At 40.0% G+C, this 16,144-nt stretch overlaps 1 protein-coding gene across 1 annotated transcript; it reads right to left on the bottom strand.

The window, feature by feature from the left end:
• Window positions 1–8,207: 8,207 nt before the first annotated feature.
• On the bottom strand, window positions 8,208–16,144 carry LOC140237153 (uncharacterized). Its single transcript, XM_072317097.1, has 2 exons — window positions 10,251–16,144; window positions 8,208–8,334 (listed from the first exon to the last, which is right to left on the bottom strand). The coding sequence occupies exon 1, from the start codon at window positions 16,142–16,144 to the stop codon at window positions 10,793–10,795; it is 5,352 nt and encodes a 1,783-aa protein (XP_072173198.1). The 3' UTR covers window positions 8,208–8,334; window positions 10,251–10,792.

Genomic DNA, 16,144 nt, shown 5'->3' with positions numbered 1-16,144 from the left:
CAAAATGCTCCATTTGTGGCAAAGTGATTTTTTTTTTTTTGGTATGTGTGAACGGTGGCAAATTAAATCAGTTTTCGCATCATGCTGCGAAATGTGACAGCTTTCGAGTGTGAATACGGCTAATAGCATGTCAACAGTCAGAAATAATTCATCACACTTTTGTCTTTTGAATCCGGATATCTAGACCATTGGGTATATGGGTTGACGACCACAAATGTTTTGTCAGTTGAAACTGTTCTGTTTGTATCTTGTGTGTGTGTGTGTGCACAAGGAGTAAGGATATTTTGCAACATGGTGATGTTTTGCTATAAGATGGAATCAAAACCCCCTTGTCTGTGTAATTAGATGACCTGTTGGTAGTTAGGATTGTCTTGGAAAGGGGCAAATATTCTTCAGGGCTGGCACAAAGACTTTCTCAGTTTTAAAGCACACTAATGTCCTCACATTATATTCCACTGTGGGGATGGGGAAGAAGTGTCTGGCATTTATTATAGGATTACTTAAAGTATTGTTCATACTACTACTACTACTGCTACTACTACCAATAATAATAATAATAATAATAATAATAATAATAATAATAATAATAATAATAATAATAATAATAATAATAATGATAATAATGATGATGATGATAATATTAATAATGATAATGATGATGATAATATTGATAATGATAATAATGATAATGATGATGATGATAATAGTAATATTAATAATAATAATAATAATAATAATAATAATGATAATAATAATAATGGTGATGATGATAATAATATTAATAATAATAATAATAATAATAATAATAATAATAATAATAATAATAATAATAATAATAATAATAATAATGGTGATGATGATGATAATAATATTAATAATAATAATAATAGTAATAATGATAACAATGATGGTGATGATGATGATAATAATGATAATAATAATAATAATAGCCAGTTTCTATCTGTTACATTCAGGCTTGTCAAGAATTTTAATTTGCTGTACCCCTGTCTCTGAATACAGTATTTTCAACCAGCACTGTTCAGTAACAATGTTTCTGCAAATTGCATAGATTTTTCGTTAGAGAACAAATCTCTGTAAGTTAACAACTTTGTAAAGGGGAAATACAACCTCCCAAATAATGGTGATTAGGATGTGATTACAGGACTCAATGGTAGGCCAGTCAATGTGTGGTTGAGGTTTCTTCAGTCATTGCAGATACTTCTAAGGCTTTCTTGTGTGATTTTCTAGAGCTCTAATGTGTCAAGAAGGTGGGTTTATCAAAACTTGTGAAAATATTGTGATATGTTGTGATTTTATGACAAATATTCATAGCTGATAAATTCATTAGACACAAAATGATTCCTTGATCCAACAGTGATTCTTTAACTGGAGTCACCAAGAATTTAGAGAATTTTTTGTCACGCATAGGAGGAAAAAAATGGCAACTGTCCTCCAATGTCATTGCATGCAGTGTGTGATTTTATTTCAATATAATTGCTTTGGACAAAAGAAATCCAGTGGTATTGCAAACTATTTCCCATCCATCATCACATATGTCAGCGCTGAGCATTGGGTAGGTTAGCTGTCGCTGAACAAGAGTAATAGGTGAATTGATGCTCAAAATAGACACACCTTTCTAGGGAGGTGCAATGTGTAAAATGCCTTTCGTCATTGTTTATCTGCACCATGTCGAACATGTGGGGCAGAATCATCTGTTGTACAGCACAAAAGATTGAAACATCATCAGACTTTGAATGTAGTGAGTCCCCAGCTACATGTTTGGTCTGTGTTGCTCGGCCTTGTTTTCTTTCAAATAATGAAAATGAATGGTGTATGTGTGACCATGTATATATCCTTAAACAAAAAGTTACAAAAGTTCAGTTTTCAGGAAACCTGAAGTAATATGTATTGTGTCAACAATGTGGGTGTAGGAGTTTAGGTGTTTTCTGGAAGGGTAACCCACATTCCATTAATGCCTTAAAGTTTACAGCATGAACACAGGGTTGAAACAGATGGGGTCTTTTTTATGAATGTTCTAAGGTTTGACTGTGTGTTTCTCAGCTTTTGACTCAAAGAGTGCATAGAAATGTGCATGAAAAGCCCACAAAAATTGAAACAGACTCTAGGTACATTCAGATGGCTAATTAAGCAAGATAGGCTAACTAAGGCAAGATATTATCCTCAAAGTTAGCTAACCTTGAAGTTCAGGATCACCATCAGAACATAACTTCTGTACAAGCTCCGATACTTAAAGTCAATTCACAGCAGTTGATAAAGAGCTTTACACCCCATATTTCTGTTGCACAGTATTAAAGGAGCAAGTCTGTACCCTTCTAAAGACCCTCACTTTAAAAACTACTTTTCTCCAAAGAAACTTTCCTACAGGTAAGATTTTCTCTCTCTCATTCTGATGTATAATTTTGATAGGTTACAAACATCAACAAATTTTTGAATGTATGCATTATTTAATGCTGAGAGTCTCTCCTATCACAAATTGAACGATACTAAAAACAACAACAACAAAAAGATTGTCTAGCAGTATCTGATGGGTTTGTGATATATATATTTATACAAGGTCACCAATATTTCTTTGTCAAGTGCAAATCAGAAGGGTTTCCATGCTAGACAAGGTCAGTGAAGTTGAGTGAAGTTTATGTCTTTCTGCTTCTCAAGCGACAGAGAGTTCCTATTCATGAAGTTTGTGCTATGCAGTTGTATTGCTCTCTCAATGTTTTACATAGTTCTTATTAGATTGTTCAAATGTGTACAGAGAAATGCTATATTTGTTTGCCTCTATGGTGCTAAAATTGTCAACGGAGATCTAACTGAGTAAATATTCTTGAAGATGTCACATTGTCACATGCAGCATGTTTTGTACTGCATGTATGTGTGTTGACCACATTAATGTACATGGGTATGTTCCGATCCCTCAGTTTTCTAGCACACATTATATTGTTAGTGTGTACAGTGTATATAAGACAGCCTTTAGAAGGATGGAAGGTTTTTCTAAGTAATCTAGTCTTGAGGGATCAAACAAAATGAATAAAGTTGGAGTACAAAAATTCTGCTACTTGTCGTGCTTAGGTTATGCACAGAATTGTGATCTTCAAACTACTGCGCTATATACTGTAAAACCAGATATGTTTGTGTGCATTTTAATTTTGAGAAGTTCGCGAGAGCTAAGATTAGTGAAATTGGAATGCCCGGGAAAGTTCTTGTCAACACTATAAATGCATTGAATGACAGTGGAAAATTGTTAAAATTTATGCCGCCAAGAGACCTTGGCTCCAATTTGCAAAGATTTTATGCCGCGAAAATATCTTACTTTATAGTCATGTCCCAATGATTAGAAATAAGAACAACACACACCTCATGAAGCAGGGACTATTTTGTTTTTTTCATTCAGATGCCTGGGTGATATAGGTAACACCATTGACTTTTATATTCCTTTCCTTTTGATTACAAAATTGGGAAGGGATGTCATGGAATATTATCATGTGCCTCTATACTGCAAGAGATCTATAGTGGTAAATCAACCTGTTCTCCATTTCCACGAAAACTTGATGACGATCATACAATGCCATTCAAGAAGAAGTTTTTGAGATGGTATTTGTTTACTGATAGAAATTTCAATTTTAGTCAATGCATTTGCAAGTGTTGTGCTTGATTTAGAGGAGATCCCCTAATTTCTTTATATCCATGAATTGATAGCTTGATTGTTTGCGATGAAGTGTGATGTCTCCATGGGAAAAACCAAAATGGCAGAAAATTGTGGAAGTACATGTATATTCAAGTCAAAATGCAGTGGGCTGCATTTTCTGTTGTGGAACTTAAAGTTGTCCTAACTCTGACGAAATTCATATATCCTCCCAATATCTTTTCTTGGCTTTTGCCTGCCCTGTTATATTTTTTCTTTTGATGGTCTAAATGTAGTATGTAATTGAATTTTGTATTCTATATTTCATATTTCCGTGACTTATTGAATAAGATTTTGTATTGTTAAATTTGTCAAAATTTACCACTGCTGTCGGTAACTCTTCTTATAACTTGGATATGTTGTTATTTGATGATCACATTTTCACTTGATTGGTAAAAAGTTCATTTTTCATAGGAAATGTTTATATGTACACTGTATGAACATATGTGAATGGGTGCAGCGAGATGTTTTGGAGAATGAGTGAAATCTATGATGTGTATGGTGATAATGGTGTAATGGGCAATTGGATGTAATGTCAAATTAGTGTAATGCAGAATGCAATGGTGTAATAGGTAAATGTGTGTAATGATCTGATGTCATTTACAATGTAAAGGTGTGATGTAGCTGACAACTGCCTGACCATAATTATAGAAAGACAGAGGGGGAAAAAAACCCACATGAAAAGCTAGGTTGACTTTGGTGTCTTACTAAACGTATAAGAGAATCTAAACAGGGGCCTCTTGATGTCACAATGCTGAGGAATACAAACTCACCAAATATTTTACAAATCAGATGCTGCAGGAGGTGATGTTTTCCGCCAATGCGACAGATATATGTCTCCAATATCATCCATTGATGGACGATGTAGTCAATGAAATAGAGTGATGATTGTTTTGTGATGTACATGTATAAGCAATGGTGTAGTTTTCACTATAGAAGCCTAAATACAGTAGGATTTGCAAATAAACCAGTATTGCATGGCTGACCTAAGCTCTTGTTGATTTTATATATTTATGGAATATTTGTTGAAATATGAACTCTAGTAACCAAGAGCAATACATTGTTTCATAATTAGAAATAGAAGGCTGTCTTGTACCTGATTAAAATGTTCCATATGGCTCATATGCAGTAAATGAATTAGCAATAGTCCAATTTGCAGACTGTTAACTACTAAAAGCTGTGTTTACAGCAGAATTTAACTGACCTATTACAGTATTATGTTGAATATTGTAAAGATATTTACTAATAAACAAGAGAGACACACAATGTCACTACTTCATTAAAGCCAGACTTTTAGTGATTGTCTTTGGATCAGATAAAGGTCCTTTCCACACTGTTTTGTCATATTCCTACTTTTTTCATGTGACATTGCTTCAAACTTTGTAATATAGCATTGTGAGTTTTTTATCATCACAAAATTTGGTAAAACTTTTCTTGTGTTTGCGCTGTACTTTGCGAAGAGAAAAACCTGCAAAGATAAAAACAAAATTACTCTTCTTATGTTCTGATAAAGCTTTGATAATGGTGACTTATGTCAGGTGAATATTACTCATTTAATTTTTACACTTAATGATATCTCGCACGAGTTTCTCGAGTCTTTCTCTCGTGGACAAGCCAAGAAGAAGAAGAAAAAAAAAAAACTCCCATTTTTTTTTTCTTTTTGAAACATGTGCCAACATTGATTAGTACCAACATAATATATTTAGGTATACATGAGGGACCAGGAAAATCTCTCCAAAGGATTGCTTTGTCAGTCATTTAATTTTCAAGATTGGTACAAGAGGCAGTATTCTAAAACTTTACTTGCATGCATAACTGATGTTTACTTCTTGTGTTTAATCGCAGAAAAAAAGTATGAAATGCCGTAATGGTCATATAACGGCATCTCGCGTTACAGACAAAGTTCAGTCACATTCCCTATGCTCAATGACGCAATTCACACTTGCGCATTGACTGCAGTAAAAACGGTCTGCACTGTCTGTGAGTCAGAAAATGTAGTCGATATATAAGAAGTATTTTGTGCAATATTAGATTAATAAGGTGTATCTGTGAGAAGACAATATCTGAACTTGTGTCATCTTTGACGCCGAAATAAGAAGTATATTGTGGGGAGACCTTTTGTTATGAGGTACAAGAGTTGCAAATTCTTGCGTAGGTTTCCAGTTTGAGGGGCTTATCGTCTAAATCTCATGTTTATAATTTTACCTATACATCCAGGATAGCGTAAGATATATACCTCTACATGTTCAGAATGAGTTTATTGGCGCCACGTGATGCTCCAATAAACCGGTTTACAGAATTTTTTCCGAGTAGATTTAAAATACTAGCATAGGTCGTTCTTTACAAGCAGAAAACGTGCCTGAAGCTTGCCCGTCAAAGCAGCAGCTAATGCACTGCAAACTGAACTAGTGTTCTAGAATGAAATTTGAATATAACTGAATATCTGACAAGTTGCTCTCTAGGTTCTCTCGGGGGAATATTCCCATAGGTTTGAACATACATCAGTAATCGGTGCAATGGATGTGGCGCATCTGTTACATACAAAGTGTAAGATCTACTGATGATGTTCGAAGGTTTGTTAATCCAATAATGAAATAAAGGTTCGTTATTCCAAAAACCACAAATTCCGTATACCTAGATGTTCGTTAATCCGAGAATGAAAAAAAGAATTCGTTGATCCGAACTTTTGTAGCATTATTCCGAAGGTTCGTTAATCCGAAAATGAAATAAGGTTCATTATTTCGAATGTTCGTTAATCCGAAAATGAAAAGAAGGTGCCTACTAACAAACCTTCGGAATTACGAACCCTTTGTCGTTTTCGGTTTAACGAACCTTCGGAATAATGAACCGTATTCAATTTCCGGACTTAGAAACCTTCGGAGTGACAAACCTTCGGAATAACGAACTGTCGGACTAACGAACCATATTTCGTTTTCGGATTAACTAACTTGCGGAATAACGAACTGTAACCAAATTTACAAATGTGCATGGGTGGATAGCAAACACAGCGTGTAGTGTTACGCTTGACTGTTGTAACAGGCCCCTTGCAATAGTATATGGCGTGCTTCAATAAATCTTAGTCAAAATAGATATTCTGGCTGGCGGATCATTCCTTAATAAAGTCTTCTTTGGTAAAAAGTACTTGATTTGTGGTTATGTGCATCATTTCGTTTCGCTAACGTCTATATAGTTGAAGTTGATGACGTAGAAATCGCAAATGTTTCATTTCTCTCCGTTTCACGCACACACACACACACACACACACACACAACCTACCCAACACATATTTAGATATGAAGATCATCTTATTTCTCAAAATCGCCATTTCTATTTCATTTTGCAGCATGGAGATAGAAGTTTGTTCCCGAAATCCTTCCTTGAAAATGACCTGCGTCATTTCCAAAATTGAGTTGTGTCCGTTTTATTTATCTATACACGATCAAAATAATGACATTGTGAAAGTGGAGCATCCATTATTTTAAACAAAATAGACGTGCAGATTCAAGGCAAAAGTTTTGGACTTTTTTAAAACCTTTTCCTGGAAATGTGTGCATGTTTTTGTTTTCGTTCTCACCTAAGTATACTTCCATAGCATTATATGCAATAAGTGATAAATTATACAGTACCATGACATTACAATTACATGATTATTCCAAAGATGTCATAGGTTCTTTTGGACTTTCATTCTATAGATTAAAAAAAAAAAAAATAAATAAATAAATAAATGAATGAATGAATGAATGAATGAATGAATGAATGAATGAATGAATGAATGAATGAATGAATGAATGAATGAATGAATGAATGAATGAATGAATTAATGAATTAATTAATTAATTAATTAATTAATTAATTAATTAATTAATTAATCAATTAATTAATTAATAGATAAAGGTATAAATAAATAGTGGAAAAAGAGCTCGACGAATCCGCCACAGCAAAAGACAATGGCGGAAACAATTTAGTGTGACTATATTATGAGGGATCATACCCATAGTCAAGCCATATGCATAGATCCATAACGAAACAAGGTTTGTCTTGCCATGTTGAATTCAGAAAGCTTGCCAACGCTTCTCCCAAAATCATGAAAATAGAAACAACGAACACACGCGAACGTCATTCTGAGCAATATTGAATGTACGTGTAGGAACTCGTGAATTCAACAGCTCGCTGCTTGATCCTCTGGAAGAAATATCCTAAGAATGTGAATATATTGGTCAAGTATCGTAAGAATGTGACCGATCAGGACTGTCAAACAGCTATGAGTGAGATCTTTACTTGAAACGTTTCTGCTCACTCAATATCTGTCTGATATCTTTCATGTCGTGTCTATTTAAAAAAGAAAATCACAGATGTACATTATCTAACTTCACTTAATTTATATTAGAAATGCGCAAAAAATAAAAGAGGAAAATTTGACTGTCTTCCGTTCAGTTCAGTTCATTTATTTTCATTCTCATTTTTCTTCCAACAAAACATAACACAGAATAAATCAGAAAGTATATCATAAGCCTATATATGGGGAAGCCCAGCAAACTGGGATGACGTGCACCGTGGCATGCGCGCTCACCTTTGTGATACATGTACGTGCAAATGGTGTTCTCATCCACCTTGTTCGTCATTGTTTAAGAAGTAGCCTATGAAGAAAAAAAAAAGAACAATAAAAATACGGCTCAATGCAAAATACCGAATCAACCACATCCCTGCCTACATACACCATCTTTAAAAGAAAAAAAAATAGAAAAATAGCCGCTGAATGACAGCATCACCTCGATCAGTAATCATTTATTGTGTACAGTATTTACATTTCGACCTATTTCTTATGTCCTATTAACACAGTCCGTGTGACTCTATGGTGCCGCGAATGCGTAAAAAAACCTGGTATTTTTAGTAGCTCAATGTCCAATGCTGTCTATCATGTGACAAAACTAAAATTGTGTTCATGATGATCGATGTAATTTTCCATCATTAAAAAGATTTGTCATCGAATTCAATCGCCGAATAAAAAGGCAAAGTGATATAAGTTTCGATAGTTCTAGTAACCTTGCATTGGCGATTCTACAACAAGATCATTCACGTACGCGAGGGTCATTTAAAACGTGACCTCGGGATGAACACTTTCGCTTTACAACCTTCACCATTCACACGCTATATTCCTGTTTCTAAATACGGTGTGCTCTCACTCATCTCATTTCTACTGCACTCGATAATGATTTCAGTGTGTCCCTCACTTGATCACGTATACGAACATGTTAATAAAGTGACAGAAACAAAAGCAATCTCACCTATAGACTGATCAGCTCATATTTCTGGTGAAACTATTCTCATATATATATATTGTGATGGATTCGTATGCAATCTCTTCAGATGGACACGTTGTTGCAATAAAGAACAAAGAAATCCTCGGTTTAACGTGATGTGGGTTCTTTATTCTGTTACACAGCATGTATCGGCGATGTGTAACTGTGCATATACTGCAAACTTGCGCTTGCTAGTGTGATACGTAGTTATATATATATATTCAACAACTGTGTTGGAATGAGTGGTTCCTGTAAGATACAAACAAGAAGAAAATTATTCATATAGCACGCCATACAAATCAGTATACTCTATTTCAATTCTACACAGAAATAGTAAGACGATAATGAATATTTTCTTTCTTTCTTTTCTTAAAGAAGCAATTTTGGCCAGAATATTCAAACAACATTTATATCCATTTTTACTAACTCAATGAGGGTGACTGTGTTAACTATCATCATGAGTATTGCCATTATGTATCTGGTGTAATCTACAAGCAGAATAAACATAATGAACTTTCAATATTCTGTCTAAGTCAGACAAATCATCGTCGGTTAATAAACTTATTTAACACAATCAATATATCTTGAATCTTATGATTGTAAACGCTCAATGCCACATCTCACAACAATGTCACTATAAGACGTCCTGTAGCAAATTGTGCATTAACAACAACGAGCATTAGATTCTCCCTAGCAACGCTTTTTGTGGTCTTAAATGAGACTATCACAGAATCTACAGCTAGACATATCACTATAACTTCAACTTTAATATCCCTCCGCGTGCATGAACTTCGTGCGTGGAGCGTTCCTAACACAACTATCGTAATGATATACATACGCGAAAAGATATAATCCAACTTATACGTTTTAACGTGAGCAATACATAATACCAGAAAACCCGTTTGAAACTCCACGGATTCACATTCACAATACTATCATTTCGGACCGTTCTCCGATAGGGAGAGGTCTTTACAAAGACCGTCCAAAACGTTCAACGTATTCGCATTAACACTTTCCACACCGCGGACCATGCACCACGCACGCTACACTGAACGTTAATGCAATTGAACAATACACGGAACAATAGACGCTTATACGTAGTACAGCGTATACGGCGATGACCTTGACCTTGACCTTGAACATACATAATCTTATTTCTCATTTACGGTTTTTCCTCTTAACTCCCTGACCATGGAAGCTTTGTTTGTTCCTTAAATGGTGCACAAATCATAAAAGAACGATTTTTGACATACCTTGGATTGTTGGACTTCGTCAGATTGTCCAAGAAAACCAAACTATAAGCAAACTGCTGTGGCCAACTGCTGAGCAAACTGCTGCTCTTGTGGAACGATTGACCGGAACTCTTTGCTAACAGTCTATAATTCAGACCCTAATTTTGAGACTCGTAGTATACTGTATCATTCCATGACATCCTGCCCCCTTGAACGTGACGGAAGTCACTTTATAAACACTCAAAACGTGTACAATAATGCGATTATTTACACAACAACGAACAGATAACTGCTCTAAGGTCGAGACCTAAATAGATCTAAAGTGAAATTCAAACCAGTTGACAAACGAACACTCAAATAGAATGTTTTCTAATGTCCAAACAGAGTAAAATTAAGTTTCACCGCCTCCATTAAGGCAAGAAATTGCTTGTTCGAGTTAATAACCAAATTCAAGAACTTAGTAGCCCAAAATGTTCTGATCAAACGAGGAAAGCCAAACAAAGGCTACACTGAATCCTTTCTTCAGATGAACGCGATTATTTACTCAGTCCTTCAGTTACACTTTAAATGTCCACTCTCTCGGTTCTCTTCATGAGAAGAATCAGTTTGGTGACAGGTCTCTTTGCGACTGACTTGTCTGCGTATCTAAGCTCGACGACGCGAACCAGCTCATCGTCTCCAGGGAAGGTCTGCACGATTTCAGCCATTCGCCAAGTGCCGCGCCTCTTGTCTTCTCCGATGACGAGCACAACGTCACCCGCTTGTAGGTTCTCTGCTGCACGTTGGTTTTTCGAGCGCGGTGAGAGCTTCTGTATGCAGTCCATCCAACGCTTCCAGAACTTGTCGACCATTGCGTTGCACAGCTCTCTCCGCTTCTTGAAGTCTCCATTGTACTGCGCACAGGGAACATCTGGGCTCGGAAGATCTCCTCTCCCGATGAGGAAATGATTCGGAGCAAGAGGGGGATGATCAAGTGGTGAAGATGACACAGCTGTAATCGGTCGACTGTTGATCAACCCCGAAATCTGGCAGAAGACTGTTTCCCATTCAGGGAAAGGCAAACGATCGGCTTTCACAAGATGCTTCATGGCTTTCTTGACTTCTTGCACCATGCGTTCGACAGCGCCCTGATGGTGGGGTCCACCAGGAGGCCCAAATTTCCACTGCACCTTGAAGCTACTACAGTGTTCCCTCAGTTCTGTCTGGTCCAGTCGTAGATTGAGCGTGTTGATCGTGTTGTAAGCACCACGGAAGCAGGTCCCGTTATCACTGATGATGGTGGCCGGTGCACCCCTGATGCTGATGAAGCGATCCAGGGCTTGCAGGAAAGCTTGTGTCGAAAGGTCTTGGACACAAGTGAGATGAACAGCCCTGGTAGCCGCACATGTGAACACAGCACAGTAACCCTTGGCAGTAATGTTGCGGCTGACCTTCACGTTTATCGGCCCGAGATAATCCACGAGCGTTGTCTGAAATGGCGGTGAGAAGGGCTTCACACGACACTCTGGGAGGTCCGCCATTTTCTGTTCGACTGGTCTCCCTCTATGCCTGCGGCACACGATGCATTCCTTCACCACGCGTTTGGAGAGCCTTGTGTCACCGACAACCCAATACCTTCTCCTCACTTCTGCCGCAGTCCTGAGTTGTCCTCCATGGAGAGCAAGGGAGTGTCCATCTCTGACAATCAGTAGACTGATGTGGCTTTCCCTTGGGAGGAGATAGGGATGACGAATGTCGTATGATATCGGAGCATGGCGAATGCGACCTCCAACGCGATACACTTTTTCTTCTTCGTCGAAGAACGGATCGAGGCGCATTATGTTGGCATCTTGAAAGTTGATGTCCTTCTGCGCTTGACGTATCCAGTACAACTCGGCCTCCTTCAGGAGTTTGGCAGACGGCCACTGCGAAATCTGCTGAGTAAGCTTCTTGAACCACTCTTTCTTTGGAACATCTTTCACAGATAACACTCGAGCTGTGACCATCTTCAGCCTTTGCCAATTCGAGAAGCTGGTGGGATCAACGATTGCGGTAGTGTGAGCCACTGCATTGACTTTCAGCGCTAGTGTCTTCGCATTTCGAACGTGGAATTTCTTCCTCTCTGGATCCGAAGTGTCTTCCTGGATGTTCTGCGGTGTCTTTGGCCAGGACTCAGGTGGTTGCTTCAGGTAAGTTGGTCCCTTGATGACCTCAAGCATTCCTTCCGCTGTGGTGCCTCTGGAGACGACGTCAATGACATTCTGATCAGTCGGCACGTAGGCAATGTCCTGGTGAGGGTCGAACTCTGAGGTGATTTCGCCCACTCTGTATGCGACAAACGAGCGAAAGGACTTGGACTGTCCCCGCAGCCACCTTACTACAGTCAAACTATCCGTCCACATCTTCGAATAGGAGATGTTGAAACGAAGGGCATCTTTCAGGGCAACCATCAGTCTTGACAGGAGGAGAATGGCCTGAAGCTCCTTCCTTGGCATGCTTGTTTGTTTGAGTGGAGTGAGTCGGGCTCTTGCAGCGACGAAGGACAACTGCACTTCCGTTTGTTCAGTCTCTGACCACCTCAACCAGACGCCGATGCCCATGGCATCTTCAGATGCATCACTGGCTCCGTGTAGAGAAACCTCTGGCAATGGCCTTTTCCCTCGCAATGTCTCAGGAATGAGACATCGTGGGATCTCTATGGTAGATGCTGCTTCCAAATCCACCTTGATCTCCCTGACGATTCGACAGAGCTCAGGTCTGTCGTTGAGTGGCGTGTCCCAGTCGACATTTAACTGCCACAGTTGCTGGAGTAGAATCTTCGGCCGGATCAACATTCCAGAAAGCATACCAAACACATCATAGTATGATGCGGTGTGAGCCAACAACTTGCGTTTGGTTAGGACAACATCTTCCATTGGCTTGACTTTTTTCACACTAAGTGTGTCAGTCGAAAGGTTCCATTTTGTTCCTAACACAGATGCGGTCTGAGTGTCCTCCTCAGAGTCGCACACTTCCTGTGCGTTCGACTGCCACTTGCGAATGTCAAACTTGCCCTTAGCAAGCGTTTCTACAAGCTTGGCTTTCAGATTGACGGCTTCCTCGACATTGGTGACAGATTCACTCAGGTCGTCCATGTAGAATTGATCGGTGACGACTTTCTTCAGTTGCTCATCATCGGGTGCGTGTCGATCTATGACGTGCCTGAGTGTGACAATTGCTGCCGTTGGAGAAGGCCTGTCTCCGAATGTCACAGTAGTGAGTTCATAGACTTGAATGGGTTGGTTCGGGTTTTCTCGAAAGACGTACCGATGGAACCTTGCATCTTCCGGGCGGATCTTGATTGCCTGAAACATTTTTCTGATATCAGCGATGACGCCTACTTCGTTCTCTCTGAAACGCAGAGCCACGTTGAACAGATCAGCATTCAGGTCTTCACCCTTCACGAGGTACTCGTTCAAAGAATGACCTTGGAATCTTGCCTTTGCGTCGTAGACGATCCTGACTGGGGTAGTTGCTGAATCTTTCTTTACCGCAAAATGTGGCAAGAACCACATTTTTCTCCCAGCTTCTCTGTCTTGTCGAATTTCTGCGTCACTGACACGACGTGAGACACCTCTGTGTTGCAAGTCCCTCATCTGCTTGCAGTACACGTCCCACTCTTCAGGCCTGTCTCTGAACTGTCTCTCTAAGCCATGCAACCTCTTAACGGCGTAGTCGTAGTTGTCTGGCAAACTGTCAGGAGACTTCTTCCACGGCAATCTGACTTCGTACGAGCCGTCCTGACGTTGAGAAACACTTTGCTCCATGGTTTCGGTTGCTCCTCTGTTCAAGATCTCTGTTGAGCACTTACATCTTCTCGGTTGCAAGGCTGCTGTTTCCAGGCCGAGGAACTCCTCTAGGGGACCGATTGCCGACACGTTGACGTAGTTAAGCAGAGCTGTAGGGCCTCCTGAACGTCCTCCTTGGATAAACCATCCCAAGGGGCATCTCGCCGCCACTGGCTCGTCAGGTTTTTCCCCAAGGATGTACTCCTCCCATACCATCAAGTGCGTGTTGTCAACGCCAAGCAACATGTCGACAGTTTCAGACGAGGCGGTGTGAATATCCACTTCCCGTAGATGGTGATACTGCTGGAGGTCTTCTGCTTGCACGACAGGGGCTTCTCCACAAGGCTTGTCTATTTCTGTGACGGAAACTGGGTACGACAAGTTTCCCCCGATGTCTTCGATGAAACAATCTAATAGTCGAAGCTTTCGTCTGATCCTGGTACCGCCAACCAGACTCAGATCATGATCCTGATAGATATCTTTCTCGGTCTTGGAGAAGATGCCCTCTCTTACCAGGGTAGCCTGACTTCCACCGTCTAAGAGAATCCGCACCAGCTGACGGTTATTTCCGTGTCGCAGATATCCCATCACAGTGGGAAGGACGCTCTGTAGTGCGCCTGCGTCCTTGTTCGCGACAGTCTTCACACTCGCTGAAGTGGTGTGTGGACGTGTTGGTGGCACATTGCGATCCTGTGAAGATGACGAGCCTTGATCTCTCCCTCCATATACGACAGGGCAGATAGCAGAGAAGTGGGAATCATCTCCACAACTCTGAACCTTGCATGGCGACGCAAACTGACATAACTTGTGGTCGTATGGGGATTTCCCTGCAGGACAGTTGTCATGACCACATCTGCTGCAGATGTCATTCTGTTTCATGACGTCATACTTTTCCTTTAGACTGAGGTTCCTGAACTTGATGCACATTTTCAGGAAGTGCGTATTCGAGTTGACATGAAGAGGACACTTGGGAACCCCGGTACGCTTCCCCTCTTTAGATTGGATCTGTTTAGGTGGATTCCACGCTGCTGCATTTGAAGACTTGCTTCCTCTGTTTTGACTCATCTCACAGGTACTCGTCTTCTCTGGGAATGGTGACTTCGCCTTCTCTTGGAGTAGGAGCTGTCTATGTAGCCATTTGACCAAGCCTCCAAGGGAGTCACTGATATGCTCGTCTCTGACATCTCTGTAGTAGGCGATGCGATGTCCCTCAGGCATCTTTTGCTTGATCTGACTTAGCATGATTTTACTATTCAGCTCCCCAGAGAGGCCGATTGATTCGGCCTGCATCTCAAATACCTGCAAGGTTTGAACAAACCCAGTCATGGCACTTAGACTAATCTTGCCCTTGATTTCGTACGGCTTCAGGTTTTCCAAGTCACGAAGAAGACTGTCGACAACTCTGTCTTGGTCTCCGTACTTCTCATCAAGTACCTGCCAAGCCCTCTGCACATTAATGCAGCCCTTTATCATGTTTCGTTCACGAGCATTAATCATGGCTTGAGTGAGTTGGTAGAAACACTCTATCTCTGTGAGGTCAGCAGCACAATGTTGAAACAAGGTACGGAAACGCTGGTAGTCCTTGATATCACCGTTGAAAGTAGGAAATTTCATCTTCTGCATCTTAGGTGTGCAAGATGAATGTCGATGCATCGGAGAGGGCGGAGCTAAGGGAGCAATCGGTTCTGGACTTGTAGATCGGGGTTGCCATGACACAGTCTCGGCTTGCGGTGCCGGATCTTGAACAACAGATGGTGTAGAAGTTTGGGGAGTTGACGGCGTCACAGGCTGGGAGGTAGGCGGCTCACGGCAGCTTGCGGACCCAATGGACTTTCTCGCACGTACGATGGTCTCCACAAACCTACTCTCACACTCTCCCATCCAGGTCTCCTCTTCTTCGAATGTCGCTTCATCTGTTATATTTTCGACCAGCTCCGCATGCTTGCTTTCAACTTGTTTGAATTGACTTTCCGCCTTGGCTATGTATCCCTTTAAGGTGTCGACCTCACCAAAGGTGTCCTTTAATAGCCTGTCGATTGAGTTTAAGGTGCGTGTCAATCCCCCTTTGGTGTTTCTCCTGATCAACTTTAATTTCTCTACATCAGCCAT

Source organism: Diadema setosum, chromosome 1, assembly GCF_964275005.1.
Source record: "Diadema setosum chromosome 1, eeDiaSeto1, whole genome shotgun sequence".
Lineage (NCBI taxonomy): Eukaryota > Metazoa > Echinodermata > Echinoidea > Diadematoida > Diadematidae > Diadema > Diadema setosum.
This window is presented reverse-complemented; position numbering and strand designations above follow the sequence as displayed.